At 42.2% G+C, this 18,100-nt stretch overlaps 1 protein-coding gene across 4 annotated transcripts; it reads left to right on the forward strand.

The window, feature by feature from the left end:
* The first annotated feature begins 3,004 nt into the window (after positions 1-3,004).
* Positions 3,005-17,279, forward strand: MOSPD1 (motile sperm domain containing 1). 4 transcript variants are annotated; one of them, XM_064426641.1, is made up of 7 exons: positions 3,005-3,136; positions 8,299-8,555; positions 8,737-8,812; positions 11,527-11,753; positions 13,680-13,841; positions 14,421-14,524; positions 16,220-17,279. In XM_064426641.1, the coding sequence occupies exons 2-6, from the start codon at positions 8,402-8,404 to the stop codon at positions 14,498-14,500; spliced, it is 699 nt and encodes a 232-aa protein (XP_064282711.1). In that variant the 5' UTR covers positions 3,005-3,136; positions 8,299-8,401; the 3' UTR covers positions 14,501-14,524; positions 16,220-17,279. The 4 variants fall into 4 exon arrangements, with proteins under 4 accessions (XP_064282711.1, XP_064282709.1, XP_064282712.1 ...); XM_064426639.1 differs by lacking the exon at positions 3,005-3,136 and adding an exon at positions 3,291-3,419; XM_064426640.1 differs by lacking the exon at positions 3,005-3,136 and adding an exon at positions 4,232-4,404.
* Positions 17,280-18,100: the final 821 nt, after the last annotated feature.

The raw sequence follows: 18,100 nt of genomic DNA on the forward strand, positions 1-18,100 counted from the left end.
CATGAAGAACCCTGAGACACCAAGTACAAGGAAGTGAACCCTGATGCCTGTCTGAAGCGTAATGCAAACACATTTTGGGCAAAATTCACTCAGTATGAGATCTGAAAGGGACTTGATCCCTTAGATCTTACACTTAGCCTTATTCACTGAGCATGCATGAAACCTGCCCTTGTTTACACGGAGTATTTTAAACACAGCGACACTTTAGGATGTATTTTCCTCAAATAATTTTATCTGTTCTGTAGCAAATGTGGCTCTCTGGCATGCTGTGCTCACCGTGTCCATAGGCACATCCCAGGGACCCAGCAGCACAGGCAGAGAGCTGAGCCAAAAGATTCCCAAGACGGAACTGGCTTGGCTCCAGCCAGTGGAGAGCATGGGCAGAGAGAGCTTTGAGCTGTCTTTAACTTTCCTGTATAGGCATGCCCTAGAAAGGATTACAGTTTAACAGAAGTCTAGATATTTCCTCAACGGTGCTGTGATATGTGGCTCCCAAGGTCCACATCATTAGTCATAAAAACAAACAGTCTAACCTCTGAAACAAAAAATACACACCAGCTCGTCTAAGGCCCCAGGGACAGGCAATGGGAATACAGCTCGCTGCCACTGGAGGGGGGAAATTTGAAAACCTGCCACATAAGCAAGTCAAAAAAAACCAAAACACTTTTGCTGGTGAATTAAAGTTACAACAAAAGCTTGGGCAATTTAGGTTAAACAATCCTTGCTTCTTTTGTAAGTCAGAGCATGTATGCTGCTTTAAGGTGCTAGTTTAAATGCAGTATTATTTCTTCTGCTGGTCTTTAAGAGTGAAAAAAATATTTGTTATGGAGACATTTTAATTAATTGGTAGTAATTAGAAAGAAAACTCCAATCATTTTCTACAGAAAGACAAAGTGAGTACAAATGGAAAGGCAGACAAGTCACTCCCTTTCCTGAGTTAATTCAAAGCCAAAGAGGATCTGCCACATTGTGCCATGGAGAAGGGAACTGTCAAAAAAAACCAACCATCACATTAAGAATATTGATTAGTAAGAACTAAATGCATTACGAGCTATAGGTAAGACTCAGATATGTAAAGTGTTTAGCTCTCTCCTATCTGCTCGCTTGTTGTTTTCACATCAGATTTTGTAAACATACAATTTAATCTGTGTGACTTCTTCAGACTGAGGATTCATTAAAGGAGGCCCCTCATGAAGTGTTTGCAGTCAGCCTCTGCAAGTGCACAGTGCCAATGCTCCAGGCCCACTGGGCTGGTGGTGAATACAGAACCCAAGCGTGGTTGGGTTCTGTATTCTGTTAGAAATTCTACACCATGTCCTTATGCCATGACAGATAAAGTGGAATATTTTGCTAATCAAGTGTGCAAAATTACAGGAATCAGGCATAATGCTGAGTTTCTCACAACTTAGAAAAACCTTTTCCGTGATAAATGAGTTGTGAATCTCCCATATGAAGTATTTAAACAGATGGATAATCACCACAGCAACCAAAACCACCAAAGTCATTCAGGAGCATTTCATCTCTGCACACTCCACTGTCAGGTTCCATGCTATAAGGAGGCAGTGTTTTATGTAACAGAAGACTAGCCAATGTTTTTAGCTACCTCACAGCAGTTTCTAAGGTAGGTAAAAAATCAGAGGACCAATTACAAGCTGCAGGAACAGCATTGTTTTGCACCTTGGTTCATGCTCAAGGGTCCTCCCAAGGGCACATCCCTGCACAGCGGTCAGGGACGCGGCTTTGGGCTCGCCGGGACAGAACATTCTCATTTAATTGCAGTTAAAACTGGGCTTTTAAAAATCACAAACCAACCTGGACACTAGTGATCGATGGTGGGAGAGGAAGGACGCCGGCCCGATTCCTGATTTTCAACAGGTGAATGCAAACCTTAGCAAATGTGTGACAGAAAAAAGCTGGATCCTGGGAAGCTTACAGAGCTTCCCTGCTTTTAGAGAGTCTGAACTTCCTTTGTAAATGGACTGGATGAACTGGAAAATACCAATTTCTCTAATTAATGTGCTTTTAAGTCTAGCCATTTGAGATTATGTTTTTATTTGATCATTCTTTTGTTATTAATTTGAATATCTCTGAAGCATGTTTATGTCTGCTGCTTCTTCTGAGACAGATTTCCAAAATGAGGAGCACTCTCCACTGAGTTAGTACTCAGTAAAATCATAACAATTTTCTGAAATCCTGAAAGGCTGAAGTCTGATAATATTTTTAAAAACAAGAATTCCAGTTTATTTTTAAACATTAAAAATCTGAATTGATTTACACTCATCAAGAAACAAAATATTTCGTCAGTTTTCACTGCATACATTTTCAGAAATTCTGACAAGATTACAGTTTCTCTATAAAATAATTTAACAATATAATGTAATTTGTGGCTGACAGACTGAACTTCTTAATGAACATTAGATCTGCAGAAAAAGGTGAGTGCTACAACACACACCTTGCCTAAGTTGGAAAATATATTTTTTAGATTTTATTTAATGTCTTCCATGATTTTAAATATGTTACTTCCTGTTCTGGATTGTTTCATTGTGTTATTGTGAAACACTCCTGGCTGCTGTGTTTATTTCACCGCGGATGTGTGTTCATTTCACTGAGGGGTAAAGCTTGGTAATGGGTAAAAGATTTTGCAATCCTGTACTGGGTGGCTCAATATAAACCTTAATTATCCACCTGACTTGCAACAAAAACATTTTGCTGTACTGAAGATCCTGAAGGTTAGGATGATACTGGGGGGTGATTACACTTGGATTTCTTTGTATTATACAGGGGGGATGTTGGGGGGAAAAACCAAGGGAAGATGATATAGTGGATAACGCAAAGTAGGAGCTGAAGTCCACAAACAGCCTAACTGAATGAAAGCGCATGAAGTGAATAAGAGGAATAAAGAACAAAGGTAACAGCACTGGAGTGTTTACAGGGACAGTGTGTCCCGTTTAAGCAGGCGGTCACGGATGCTCGGCTCTAACCCTTCTGTTCCGGGGGTGACGCTCGCCCACCCTTCAGCGGGAGCCGGCGGTGAGCCCGAGCTGCTCAGCTTCCCGCAGGGCAGAGCACACGAGCGGGGCCAGACCCGGAGAACCGCGCGATGAGGCGAAGCCTTATTAAAAACACCTCCCCGCAGGTGAGGGGCGCCGGGCCGGCGCTGCCCGGGGAGCCGCCGGTGCCGCGGCGCTGCCGGGCGGGGGAAGCAGCGCGGTACGGAGACCTCCCGAGCCCGGAGCGCCGCGGGGCCGAGGCCGCCGGAGCTCCGCGGGCCGGGGCAGCCCCGACATGGCGGCGGGGGCGGGCGGCGGGCGGGGCGGTGACGCGGCGGCGGCCGGTCGGTCCCAGCAGCCCCAGCGCTGCCCGCAGTGACGGGCGGACAAAGGGGCGCCGCGCCAGCCCGCACCAGCGGCCCCGGGCGGGTGAGTCGGGGCGGGGGGCGACAGCGGGCACGGGGCGGGCGGGCGCAGCGGCAGCCGCGGCCCGGCCTGGCCCGTCCCGGGCCGCGCGGCCCCGCGGGCCGGGCCCGCCGCCCCTGCCTCCGCAGGCCCTGCGGGACGGGCAGCGGGGCGGCGGCCGCGCTCTGAGGCCGCGGCCCGGCGCCGCTGCCCCGCGGGGCCGGGGCTCGCTGCGGGGCCGGGGGTCGCTCCGAGGGGCGGCGGGGCCGGGCCGGGGGCGGCGGGGCCGGGCCGGCTGCGGGAGGCGCCGTTATCGCGCAGCTGCCTCAGCCCGTATCGCTGCTGCTCCTCGCCGGAGAACAAAGAGGATCAATTAAGAGTGTGCAATTACCGCCGTGCCCTGCCGGCAGCAGGCACGGCTCGGAACGCCTTTCCTGCCGCCGCTCTCCCAGGGAGGAGTGCTCCCCTCTGTTAATCCCAGGCGGTTTGGGGCCGCGCAGCGCTAATGAGCACAACACGCGTTTAAAAATCAGCCGGTTTAGTGCATTAAACACGAACTTAGAGTGGGGAAATAGAGACTAAAGCACATGTGCCCTTGAACGTCTTGTCTAGGATACTTGCGAGCCTGTAGCAGAATGGATCAGAAGCAATGCACAGCTGTTACTTAATGTTTCACCGCTTTTCATGCCTTTTAGTTGCATTTGAATATATCCTTTTGTTAGTCACCTTTTCAGCATTTAAAACAATAATGTGTTCCTAATAAACTTTGCTGTCAGTGTCAGCATGATTTATGCGTGTGGTCATCCATGCTATTAGTTAATGCTCTGAGACTGTTTCATTTTACAGCATCCTGGAGACAGTTACTGGTGACATTTCTCATCATCCTGTGAAGGGCTAAACAGTAGCAGTTTTGCAAAGTCTCAGAGCAGTTCTGCGGGTTCAAAGGGGACCTTCCGCCTACTGAAATACTTTGTAGAACGTGTGTGCCTTCATAGATCAGCAAATTGAGGTGAGGTTAACCAACTTGCTCAAGGTCATGGAGTGTCAGTGACAGAGTTAGCAATAATGGAATCCGGCCATCCTGGCTGCTGGCTCTGTGCTCGCATCACTGGGTGACGCTCCCAAATAATTGCAGGTAGTTTAAACATTGGTTTGCGTAAGTGCACGTTGAGGCCTTCAAAACATTTTGGAGAAACAAAATGTTTATGGTGCGCATCAGATCCCGTGCTGCATTTGTATGTAGCTTAAAGTGATTGCTCAGCTTGGCATAGGAGGGAGTTTCGAAGAAGATTTTGTGGTTTATTTGGTAAATATGTGCTCAAAAAGCATTAGTTTTACTGGGTATATAGTGTAGAAAGACTTGTGTAGGTTTAGGGGGTAGATCATGAGATGTAACAAAAGTAGATTACACTGTAATTAGGCAACTTTTAAAGCAGCAGTGTGGAGGCATGACTGTAAAGAGGTTTTCTTCTGAATGAAGTGTTTACCCGATGACATTCTGTAGAGTTATTTGCAGTTGTTATGAAGAAAAACAACCAACAAATGCTCTGGGAAGCCATGGTGATGAGGCTGTTGGAAGTTAAAATGGGAACAAAAAAGTTCCTCAGTTGATTTATTTATTGAACAGATACTTGTTAAGTAAAAACAAATCACAATGGATGTTATTTCTGACCCTGGAGAGAAGTTACGTTTCACTTTATGTTTTGCTCTGTCAAGTTAAATTTATGAAGAAAGGGATTTCAAAGGAAACACTGGCAGATCTGTGCTATTGTGACACCAGCAGTATATATTTAGTAACTTTACAGAGGAAAGATCCCTATTGTGCTGAAAAAATACCAGTGACAATTGTTTGTCAGGACTTCAAAGGGCGCTGGGAAGTGAGCTGGCACTGTTCAGGTGTTGCAGCTGGCCCTGGTGAGTGTTACCTGTGACAGATCCCTGCTCCTGGGGGAATTCCATCCTGGGAGAAGCCCATCTGTGCCCTGCAGATCACAGGCCTGAGACCACAGATCCTGGGTTGGGACAGATTTGGTGTACTTATCTTGATGTGCTGCAAGTAATCGTGGTAACTGTTGACCACAAAATGTAGTGGTGGTGGTGCAGTGGAGATGCAGAAGGGCAGCAGCTGAGTTTCTGTTCATGAACTGTCTGGGGTACATGACTTTATTCTCACCATTAGAGCTGCTGTGGGGTTAATCTGGGCAAAAAAATTGTGGTGATGCAAACTTCCTCTGTAAAAGTGTTGGCAGTTTCTCACTGATGGGAAAGGTGTGCTGTTTTCAGGAGTATCACTACTAAACCATCACATCTCCCTGTCATATCTGTGGTTTATCCATCAGTCTTTGGGAAAAGTGCTTTTACTGCTGTCACCTGGTGAGATGTCCCAGCAAGGTGACTTGTGAGCTAAAACTATTGTCTCAAAAAGGATGCTGGTTTGCTTGCTTAGGAATACAGAAATTTATACCCTGAATGACAGTGCTGTGTCAGCAGATGTGTCTGCTATAGGTCAGCCAGACGTTACTTTTGCAAGTTTGGGCGGTAGCTCCTCATCCAGCCAAGTTAAATAGGAAAAGGAAGCAATAATGGGATATTCTTTTTTAAGACTGGTGCCTTTCCACATGCAGGTTGTGGAATCCTGGGAGGTTTGCACGCTGTTTTCCACAGATGTGTAACAAAAATGAGCCTGTTGGTAGGCATAGTGATCCATACCTCCTCTGATCCTGGGAATTGTGGGGTTGTGGACACTGAACACTTGCCACGGACTGAGCTGAAGAAACTGAAGATGTAGAATGAAGCCAGGAATTAGAATGAAACCATGTGCAGCGTTAAAATAAAAAAACTAGAGCATCAAAACAATACTGATTATTATAAATAATACTTGAAAATTTTATTAAGCATAGTCCATTAAGTTGTGTAGCAGTAACTTGCTGTTGGCTTAATTGTAGCTTAAAACATTTATTTGAAAAAAAATCCCTATTGTTAAAGGTCAAAATTTGCTTGTATTTCTGTTTCATATGATGTGCAGAGTGTAGATAGATATGAGAACCAAAAATTCCAACATATTCTTACTGCATACTGCATTGAGCTAACTTTGGTAAAAGACATTTAAATAAATTATTCTTAATCTTCTGCCTATGACAAGCATCAAAAGGTATTTTGTATTCCTGTGTGCTGGCAGTTTTTCCACATTAGCTTTTCATATAGTCTTAGTATGTTTGACTAGAGCAATGAAACTCACTTTGCAATAGTGCATGAAGTTGTTCAAGAAATAATACACTTGCTGTACAAAGTCATTCCAGAGTTTGTTGATTCTTCTGAAACAAAAGGGATTCACCATAATTCCAAGAAGCATTCAGAACCCAAATTGCCACTTAGCCATTTCTTTTTCTAGACTCTTCTTAATAAGGTAACAGAACATCAGCTTGGAACACTGTCATTGGGGATTTGTTTTCAGAATATTATTAGTAGCATTTCAGTGAAGTGGAAACAAACCTGTGCTCTGAAAAGGAACTGGATCATGGGGAAAGACATTCCAGTGAGATCCATGAACTTGAATTCTATGGGATAATCTGCTATTTTAATAAATAAATAAAATTGAAAGGTTAGTTTGTAAGTAAGAATCAGAACCTGTAAAGCTGATGGTGTGACAGATATACTTTTGTAAACACATGAACGTGTGTCATGTTTCAAGTATGGAATATGTATCTGGTGCTTGGAAGTGTGATCGTTGTGAAGTTTAGAATGCGGAAACAAGCGTTTGTTTTTGATTGTTCATAATGTTTGGGTTATTTGCTGCTAGAAATTTCAGAAGCTAAAGTCTTTAAGGTGCAACTATCCAGTGTATTGAGCTGGAGAACAGGTAAAATGTACCTTATTTTAAAAAGCTCTGTGGGAAGTGGAAATGACATCTAATGAGTCAGTAGGAAGTTTTGTTGTTTCAATATTTTTTGCTGTAAAGTTAGACCTCAAAGGACACCTTCAGTTTGATAATTAATCTATAGAAGCTGCAGTAAAATATGACCTTCTTTGGGGGAGGAGAAAGACTTTGTTCTCTCTGTCATGTGTTGAGTCAATGGTATGTGTGCTGAGGAGTCTGGCCTTAATTTTATTTTATGAATTACATTTGGGATTGTTTCTTGGTTGGGTCATTGGTCCTGGTTTTAGTTCTGGAATGTCACTCAAAATAAAACAGAACTGTGGGGGGGTGGCAGAGGGAAAATTGTGATGATTGTAGTTTGGTTAGAGGTAGTGCTGGAGAAACCTGTCATCTCTTAATAAAATAGTGAATCCCAAATCTGTTTGCTGTTACTCATTGTCATTTTTCCATTCATTACCTGTAACTGCAGTTGGAACAGGGAGTTTGTTTTAAACAAGGCATGCAGGTGTTCCCCATTCCATTGTTCTGAATCCCTGGGATTTGACATACCTGGGTGCCTAGGTGAGGAGATTCCTGACGTGTTATACCTCATCCAGGGAGGTCATCCCCACGGAAAGGTTCCTGCCCAAACAGTGACTCCTGCTGCCTCAGTGTCCTTGTGTTTCCTCCTTTCTGCCCTCGTGTTTCTGATGTGTTGCTGTCCTGAGGCAAGGATGGGATTTCTTTCTGCTGTCATTGTTTGGTTTGTGTTGCAAAGACCCAGCATAAGCAGCCCTAGTCATGGGCTGGGCCCCCAAATGCCACTGGAGAGGTGCTTATCCATTTATTTTGTAGCAGCTTGTTAAATAGATGGAAACCCAGTGCAAGTATTTTTTCTATTTCAGTATTTTTGAAGTAGCATAAGTAGAGCATAATCAAGCATCATGTTTTATATTTTGCACCTTTATTAACTGCCTCAGTTTAGTATAGACTTATGGAAATAATCTTCTTGCCTTTTCTCTTTTTTTTCCCCTTTTTTTCCTTTAGAATTGCCAAAATGCTTTGGAATTCTTAAACGATTCAAAAGCTGAAGTCTCTGAGGATACAAAAGCATAAGAACACAAGAAGCAGCAAGGAGGATTCAGTGCCAATGCAGCAACAAAAAAGACAGCCAGAGTTAGTGGAAGGAAATCTTCCTGTTTTTGTTTTTCCTACAGAACTTATATTTTATGCAGATGACCAGTCAACACACAAGCAGGTGTTGACTCTATATAACCCCTATGAGTTTGCCTTAAAATTCAAAGGTGGGTTTCTTAGGTTAAGTTCTATTTAAGGGCTAGTTGATGATCTTGAACAGTCCAATTATAATTCGTGTAACAAATCATATCTGTGACAAAACCAAACTCGTCTCTACATGTATCTGTTGATGAAGCTGGTGATGTATTAGTTCATGATTTGTTACCACTCCTGTCCTTCTCCTTGCAGTTCTTTGTACAACTCCAAATAAATATTCGGTGGTGGATGCTACAGGTGCAGTGAAGCCTCAGTGCTGTGTTGATATGTAAGTAGAAGTTGGTTGGGCTATTTCCTGATATACAACATTGTATTACCTTAATTTCTTTTATTATTTAAGAGGTTGTAAATGACAGCATGCATGTTATAATATGTAAGTTGGATAAAGATATGTTTTCCTAATCTCCTGTATATACTTGTGGTTCTGATTTTTGCTGTTCTTTCCCTCCAGAGCAGAGGTATTACAATATTGGAGATATATCCTTCTTGAATTTTGCCTTTGGGCATAAATGATATGCCAGTAAATGCATCTTGTAATGTAGTTTGTAAACCAGGAGCGAGAGTAATATGAGCCTTCTCTGAGCACCTTTTTGTTAGAAATAACAAGAAAAGCAAAACCCCCAGGGTTGAAATTTGTTTGTGAGAAATGCTTGTTTGCAGATTGGGAAAATGGAAATGCGTGCAGTTCTACTGGGCACATTTTTCTGGGCTGTGTTTACAAAGGTAGTTTTGCCTGCCTTTCACTCTGACCACCCATCTCATTCTCAGGTCTCTGTGTCTGCTCTTTTTCTCTCCTGTCAGGTGTCAGCCCAGTAACTCAGAGCAGAAGGAGGCTGCCTAAGTGACCACTGTAATGTACAGGGTCTGTGGGCTGCTGAAAGCTGAAACAGAGTAGGTGTAAAAGCTAAAACAGACCAACCCTTTTTATCTTCTATTTGCCTCATTACTTCTGTGCTGATGTACAGATACAGCTGAAGAAAATCTGGAGTACCTCAAAGAGCAGACTGAACTTTTTGAATAGACATTTTCCAAACTAAAACACCACATGGAATCTCTGTCTAACAAATGGCCATATAGAGAAATCCTTTGTCAGATAAATAATAACTGTTCTAGGGGAATGGTTATTCCTATAGACTGTTTTCCTTAGGTGCAATTTGAAAAATTCCAAGGACTCACTAAATAGAAAGAAAGTTTAGAACATGAAAGTGGAAGGTTTCAGTAAGCAGGGACAACAATGCTAAAAATGGAACTAAACAGGTCAGACTATACCAGTGTACCAGTGAGCTAATCCATTCTTCAGAAGACATTTACACAAGCTTGATTACATTTGGTTAAACAAATGTGTTTTATTAAATAAAGGAAAATAAGACAGACACATGTTCCAAGGGGATTTTTCTGTGTAGCAAACCCCCCCATCCCATTCCAGTGGTTGCTGTCTAAGGACAGTGTTTACTGCTAGGATATGAGCAGTACTATGCAAGTGTGGCCATTTGCCAGATAAACAGATATTCTACAGAGCTTCCAATTATGCAATGATCTCTAAAAAGAAACAGGAGAATGTGTCTGTTTATAAGGGTCTGCAGAAAATATCTCCTTGCTTGGCAGCAGATACATGTTCTCCTAGCACAGTGTTATGTAAAGATTCTGTTTAGGTTGGTAGTTGGTACCATGGTACTAGGAGTAGGAGCACCAATTTAAAAGGAAGTGTTAAAGGAAGAAATCAGAGTTGATCTGCTGTGTTGATATGCTGAGAGCTGGATGAATTAGGGTTGTGGGGGTGAAAAGGTTTTGTTTTAGTGAAGGCAGTTGCCCAGCCAACACTCCACTTGCTGGAAGCCTGTCATAGGCACCCTCCTTTGCCTCTGAAGTGACGTAAAACATCACTGCAGCCTCTTGCTGAGGGGATGACTTGGTCTCTGTTTCTGTGCTGAATAGTCTATTCAAACCAGATACCAGTTGCAAGCACTGGCTACGTGCTAATGCTTGTAAGATATCTTGGTGTGGTATAGGTCCTTTAAATAAGGACTGAAAAATAAAAATCCATTTCTTGCAGCATTTTAATGTAATTGGTTTCTTGAAGCAATTTTAAGGCTACTGTTATGTGTTACTAAGGGTACAGTAATTTTTTTCCCCTCATGAGATGGCAACCTTCTTCTTTGTATGTATGTTCTTCAGATCAGCTGCTGTTATCTTGGAAACTTGGAATAACCTTTAACAAAAAACATCTGGAAAAATAGTTGAAATCCTTATTTACCCTAAGAGCTGATACCACTTCAAAACCTAAATGTTGTAGCTTTTCAATGCTAGATATGTATTCTCATGATGAATCACAAATGCAGGGAGGAGGCAGTTGAGCACAGCACTGCTCAGAGGTCTGTTTTGCTGTTGATCAGTGCTATTTTAAAGCTGTGCTTTTTATAGGTTCCAAACATGCTCTCAGTGGTGGGTTTCTGATTTTGAAAATCCCTAGCTGACTCTTGTCTATAGAGGGAATGAGTTTTGCTTCTGAGAAAGTAGAAGTGTAAAGCTTTGAGCCTGGTTTCCTCCAGGAGCTGGACTGTTGCTTGCCAAACACCTGTCCAACTCCTTTCCTTCCCTGGCCACTCCAGTCCCCTCAATCCTTCTAAAATCACTGGCCAGCATCAAACAGCTTTGATACAGGAGGAGGCATCTTTCAGATAATTGATGTTTCATCAATTGGCAGCAGGACCTCAGATTGAGGCAAAGATGGGCTTGAGATAAAGACTTAACTGTCCTGTTTGGCCAGGAGCATTTTTATTTGAGAATTAAGCAAACATAAGGAGGGGAGAGAGGAGGTAAGATCTGGGCTTCCAGAACATTGAGTGGTGGAAGAGGCCTGGATTATTCCAGTTTATCTGGAGGAGGGGGACAGAGGGCAGACTTAGTGATATATAGAATGTAATTCTACAACAGGCATGCTTCTTACTAGTTCATCTGTTTGAAAATGTTGTTTTTCTGCAGTGTGATTCGTCACAGAGACGTTCGGGCTTCTTACTATGGTGTCATAGATAAATTCCGTCTCCAAGTGTCTGAGCAGAGCCAGAGGAAAGCATTAGGGAAAAAGGAGATTATTGCTACTCTGCTTCCATCTGCAAAGGAACAACAACAACAAAAGGAAGAGGAGGAAAAACGAATAAAAGAACACCTGGCTGAAAGTGTCTTTTTTGAGCAGACTTTGTGTCAACCAGGTAGCTGAAATCTTTTTCCCCTCCTCTGTTCTGAATCGGTTTTGAATAGCTCAAGTGACTAGACTTAAAACATTTTTAAAATATAAACAGAAATACATTTTTAAATATTTCATTTTGCTTGCCTGTAAGACTGCTGTCTTTATCACTTGAGGATGACAGTATTCAAGAACCCAACCTGTGACTCTTCTGTTGATGCTGTCTTGATCAATCAAGACCTTTGCTGCCCTGTGTTTGCATGTCATACCTTGGAGAGTGCATCCACTGTTCCTCTGGAGCAGGAGTTCTCATACAGACAATGGGAATTTATCTGTGAAAGGATGCTAGTTATTTTTTTCCCTTGGGCTCTTTCAAAACATATGCCCCTTGTGAGTTTGTTCCAAACCCTTAATCCCCCATTTCCTGATGAGCAGGAAATATTGCCAGAACATCTTCTGAAGTGCTCCTTGTTCTGTGCCCTGTCCTTTGTCTGTCCCACAAGAACAGAAGAGCACAGTTGGTGGCTGAAAACTCTGTGTGTTTCATACACACAGTGAGGAAGTGAATCAACAGGCTTGAAAACCTGGGCCACACAGTTAAATTGAAGGGATAAGTGTCAAGTTGTACCTGAAATGAATCTAAACTGATTCTTGATGGTCTACATTCTTCTTTTACTGATTCATACTGAAATGTTCTTGTCACTTATATTTTTCAGGACAACAAAAACCAATACCAGAAAATAGATGAACCTCTTTGACAGTATTCATGCTGTTAAAATGAATGTTTCACTGTTTATACTGAGTTTGTTGCTGGTGAAACACTTTTTATTTAAAAAAACCCCTCATAATAGATATTAGTAGGATACACAGTTAAAGCAAACCTACGAAGGTCTCTGGGGTCACAGGACAAAATGTTCCTGTGATAGTTGATCCAGGACAGAGGGCCTGAGCCATCCCAAACAATCTGATACTGGTCTTATTCCAAATGCTGTTTCTCTGCTCAAAAACCTCATTGACTATGGTATATTGCAGTAAAAGAAGAAGCAGTAAACAAAGAACTGCAGTTTACATGTAACCTGCAACCTGGAAACAAGAGATTTATGGAATTAAAATAGAGCACATATTGCTAGTCACTGAGGGTAGGAGAAGTTGATAAAAACATTGGCTATTTTCCAGTGGGTCTTAAGGATTTGGTTAGAGGTATTCAGCTAACATGGTAACAGCTCTTTTCAAAGATGACACAGTGGGCCTTTGAGTAGGTTCCAGCTATTAAAGTGCAGGACAATAAAGACTATGAAGGACTCTTTATTGTCTGTGGTTTGCATTTTCTTATTCTGATCATACTGGACTGTCAGAGCCGTTCACTCGCACAGTTTTTAAAGTAAGATTCAAATTTTCCTGATTTGTGGCATCTAAACTGACTGGCTCAGGTGTAGCCCTTGAACCCTGTAAAGAATGAAAGGGAGCTCATCTGGCCCAAGAACCTGTGCTCCTGCAGCAGGTTTTGTTCAGGAGGTGTGAGCAGTTACCTGCCTGTGCAGGTCTTTTGGGTGCTCTGACTGATTGATTACTGATCACCGAAGGAACATATCAAGGACTGGAGTCAGGATGCACAGGGAAACCTGAAGCACTGCTGAGACATCCAGCTGTCCTGAGTGTGTATATATAGCACTGGGCCTGGCAGGCTCTGTTCCTCCAGAAGGGAGTGGTTTGGGAAGTCATGTGAAAACAAGTTCCAGCATCAGAACAGGGAGCAGCCTCCCCCACTGCAGAATGCAGAAGGTTTAGAAGGGTGGGTTTAAGACTTGTCTTCCACCCCCTGCAAACCCCAGAGCAAAAAGGAAAATCCGAGGATATTTCAGCTCCTGTGTACTGCAGACATTTTTCCAAAATATTTAATGTTTATATTATTTAGATCTTCCTTACAATTGGTGCTGTTTTGCTGTTTCAGAAAACAGAACTGCCTCGTCGGGACCTAGTTTACTCACAGTCTTCCTTGGAGTGGTGTGTGTCGCAGCACTAATGCTACCTACATTGGGGGAAATGGAATCCCTGGTGCCTCTCTACCTCCACTTAAGTGTGAATCAAAAGTTAGTAGCTGCTTATGTTTTAGGTAAGTACTTTGGATTTTGTAAACATTTTCCTGCAAAATCTATGAGTTTGGAAAACTTCACCTGTCTTTGCCAGCGGCCTCAGGAAACTGGATGGAAACAAAGCACCACATTAGGTTTTGTTCTGCATCTCAGCTTACATCTTAATTTGTAGCCATGGTGATAGCAGGGTAAATTAGTTATTGTAAGTGTTTTAGACCAGATTTGAGTTGATACCTATTGTACACAGGCCCCTACATGCTAATTTCAGCTTTATTTGATGATGGGCCAGCAACAGTCATCTGCCACCACACCTGAACGGAATGTGCTGTTTCTTACTCCTGCATTGCAATAGTTACTCTATTGCAGAATGTAAAATGTGTTACTGTGTTTTTCTCCAGCCCCCTGTGAGCTGTTTTTTAAGGCTTGAGTCTCAGTACCTGTTTCATAAGGAGTTGATATGTGTAGCAGTAAGTTATAAACCCTGTCTGAGACCATTACCATCCACAGTTCTTCCTGATTGGTAACTTGCTCCTGCATTAGCTAGTATAGATGAGTTGCACATTTCATTTGTTATGACTATTTCTCTATAACTATTTCAGATTTGAAGAACAGTCACACTAAACTCAGTTCTCCTCTCCCACTACCTGGCAGAAATGAGGATTTAAAGGAAAAGAGCTAGGCAGCTCCAAACTGATAGCTAGAGGTGAGGTAGTGATGGGGAAAGGTGCAAGTTCTGATGGTTCATGCACACTCTGCTGACTCACAAAGGTCCATCTGCTGAAGTGGTTTGAAATCTCACTTGTGGCTCTTTGCCCAAGCTGATGCTGATAGATTCTCAGATCAGGACCTTGCAGTAATCCTCACTTTGTTTTTATCTCTGCTTTTGAAAATTACTCCATGTCCTGCTGGTGTCAGCCAGAGTTTTAAGCCTTTTGACTTTATACATTTGCAAGAGCTGAACCTTTTTCTAGATTCCCTATGAAGTTTTGTGAGGTTTTGACTTCTTTGCTGGCAGTGCTTTTAGTGCTCATGGACAGATTCTTTTGTGTGTGACTCTTGCTCATGTAGAAAGTCCATTGCTCTTGAGAAGTTGAAACCACTTTGTTCCATAAGAAGTACAACTGGATTGTGGAGCATTTAATTAGAAAGGGTTGTTATACCACACCAACAGGACTGTGTGATATTTGAGAAGTATCTGATTTACAGAACTGAGTTAAACCCTTTGTTGTCTGCAAGCCCCTGTACAAGTGGTGCAGGCTGTTCTCCAGAAGCCTCTGCTGTTGCTCTGAGATGATGGAATTGATCCAAGCTGAGGATCCAGCAGCTGTGGAGCACTGATTGTCTGAACCAGTACAGACCTCAATAAATAGCTGAGCTGTAGCTCCTCTTTAAGGGGTGAATTGCTGATCTGATGGAAGGCAGTGTTGCAGCTCTGTTCTGTTGTGCTTCTGCCTTCACCATCTTCATAAAGTAGCCAAGTTCCATCAGTATGGAGTGGCAGGAGATAAAATAGTCTCAGAAATGTCTTTATGCATGGTGAGATCTGTAGGTTTTAGCTGAGCTTTCTGCAGTGAAAAGTAGTTACAGTGACATCATCTGAGCCTGCAAGAAAGTGAGATTGCTCAAGAACTGATAAATTGTTATTTTGATCTTACATAAGGGTGTAATTCAGGGAGCCCCTATGTTCTTCCATCTGCCTCACCTTGTGCAATATAACCCATGGCTAAGACCTGCAGATTTGCACTTTTTCCTGTATCAGCACATAATTAAAATGAACTTTTCAGTGTGTCATGAGCAGGTTTATTAGCCCCTGTTTCCTGTTTTCATCTGGTTTTAATTCTTTTTAACCTCTATCAGAGCAGGCCTTTTTTTCCTCCCTCTTTAAAGGTCACAACAAAGAGTCTGTTGAAAGCTCCCTCTGCAAACTGACAAGGAAGCTTAACATCTTTGTCTAAAACTGGTCTTTGATCAGTTATTATTCACAGAGCAGAAAAAAGCCTTGGAGCCTTCAACTGATCTGCCTTACTGGTGATTCAGCATTGGAATGACACTGCCCATAACTGGCCCCTGTGAGGAATGGGGTTTGGGTGCTAGTGTTACACTTACCCAAGTCAAAAGTTCAGTGTTAAGATTTTCCAGTAGAGAGGTCAATAGTTGTTTGAAATATTGCTGTCTTCTTTGACATTCAGTTATTAGATGCACCACACATCACTGCTGATTTTTGGCTATGTCAAAATTTGGAGCGATACTTCTAATATTTAAATGTGTATCTAAATGCATTCTGCATGCATTTGTGTACTCCTGCCATATTTTCTGGCCTGTGACAGGGTAAACTCTATTTTAAATGTTCTATTTTGAGTGAAATAGAAGTGTTTAGTTCTTAATTCTTGTCTTTCAGGTCTCATCACCATGGTTATTTTGAGAACATGAGCAATGAGTTCATAGGATGTCAAACACCTTACTGTATATTCACATCATGAATGTGGACTGCCTTTTACTCCCATTTGGCTCATTAAGATGCTAGCAAAACTGTTCAGTGATTTAAGATACCTTCAGAAATGTAATATATTTTAACTGTGTATAATAAATGAAAGACTCAAAGCACTTGGCGGTGCTTCTGTAACAGACAGCTATGAAATGTTCAGTGATACCTGTGAAAATAATTTGAAAAAACTTTTATATCTATGCCTACTGTAAAAAATCCTTATTAAAACAACATTTGTTATTTTTAGTCTATGTTCACATCAGTGCGTGATCACTATAAAAGCAAACTGTCTTCTGTAAAAACGCTCATTTGGTTTGTGGTTGTACCTGCTGAGGCTGGCACATAACACTTCTGTATATACATACCAGAGGGGTGAGTCGTGACTGATCATTGAAGAAAATGAAAAATCCCTTCAGTGGAACTATGAAATAAACCATGAATTTTAGGTGAAGAAGTAATTCTCAAATTTCTTACTTCATCATTACCAATATATCGTTGAGTGCTCATTTTCTTACCTGGGGAAATAATTTCTTGCAGCAGTCATTTTGTACCACAATTACTGCACAATAAAACCAAGTTCTGTAATCAGATCCTTCATTTCTTAGGGATGCATGGAAGTGGCATTAATGGAAGCTGAACTCATACTAATACGAAATTAATCATTTTCTCTATTTTAGAGACCAAACTAAGTGAAATAGCAAAGGCATTTCTCTACGTCCCTGCCCCCACAGCTACCACAGGGACTTCTTTGCTATCAGAAACTCCTGCTTAAATGCCAGTTTCATATTTGAGGTGAACATTAATCTTGTTTCATACAACAAGTATTTCCCTTTATTTGACATTTCATTGTCGAGATGTTAATTCTAAAAGGGCAGCTATTACTGCGTTGGATTCATACAGACAAATCTTTGTTTGTAAGAAGTCTATAGAGTATGCTCTGATATGAATAATAAAGTTTGGAAATCAAACCTTTCCCCCTGCATGTTTTGGGTTACTTTGCTGTTTATGCATGGAAATACAAAAAATCCATGCAAAGAAGTGTTTCTTAAAAAAAGAGAGAAAGAGAAGTTGAAAAAAGTTGTTAACTACTATATTTTTTCTTCTACAATGCTACTCCGGTTTGATTCTCGGAAGAGCTGGGGTTGTGTCATCCATCGATCAGCATCAGGTGATAAAGTCAAACATTAACATTCACTGAGAAAAAATCCAAAAAGGGTTCCCAGCTGGTTTACAAGTCTGTGTGCCAGGGCCTGCTGGAGGCACAGCACTTCCCTCCAACACTGAGCTCGTGGCTGGGTCAGTGTTTTCCTGCCACTGCAGGGCTGTTCTTGTAGCTTCACTGCTCCTCAGTACCTACACTGAGATTTTCACCAGGTGGTTTAACCTGCTGCTGCCTGGGGAAAGGTGAGGGAGTGGAGCAGAAGTTACAGAGATAAAAGGGCCACGTGGTACTTTATCTTAGCACCCAACAGCCAGGCTAAATGTTTTGTTGTGCCCAAGCTGATTAAAAAAGCCCAACACAAACCCTTTTTTCCCCTATGTCCTGGAATTCTGGTCATGGACAGGGATCATGCTTTGCCAGGCAGGTGCAGAAGTGCCAATCTCACCTGTGGGAACCCAGAGTCACTGAGTGACTGTAACCAGCTCTGACACCTGCAGCTGCCTCAGTCCTGCAGGACAGTGCATGCGTGGGGAGGGGAAATCACAGGACACACATGCCAACAGTTGTTTTCAAGAAATCTGAAGGGAAATGATTGGTTTAGAAAAACACCTTGACCAAAGAAATCAGAACAA

The sequence above is a fragment of the Passer domesticus genome, chromosome 7 (assembly GCF_036417665.1).
Source record: "Passer domesticus isolate bPasDom1 chromosome 7, bPasDom1.hap1, whole genome shotgun sequence".
NCBI classification, from domain to species: domain Eukaryota; kingdom Metazoa; phylum Chordata; class Aves; order Passeriformes; family Passeridae; genus Passer; species Passer domesticus.

Coding starts and splice junctions, on each gene's coding strand:
- MOSPD1 (XM_064426641.1), top strand. CDS start 8,402: ATGCAGCAACAAAAAAGACAGCCAGAGTTAGTGGAAGGAAATCTTCCT. Junction 8,556..8,736: donor GTTTGCCTTAAAATTCAAAG/GTGGGTTTCTTA, acceptor TTCTCCTTGCAG/TTCTTTGTACAACTCCAAAT. Junction 8,813..11,526: donor CCTCAGTGCTGTGTTGATAT/GTAAGTAGAAGT, acceptor GTTTTTCTGCAG/TGTGATTCGTCACAGAGACG.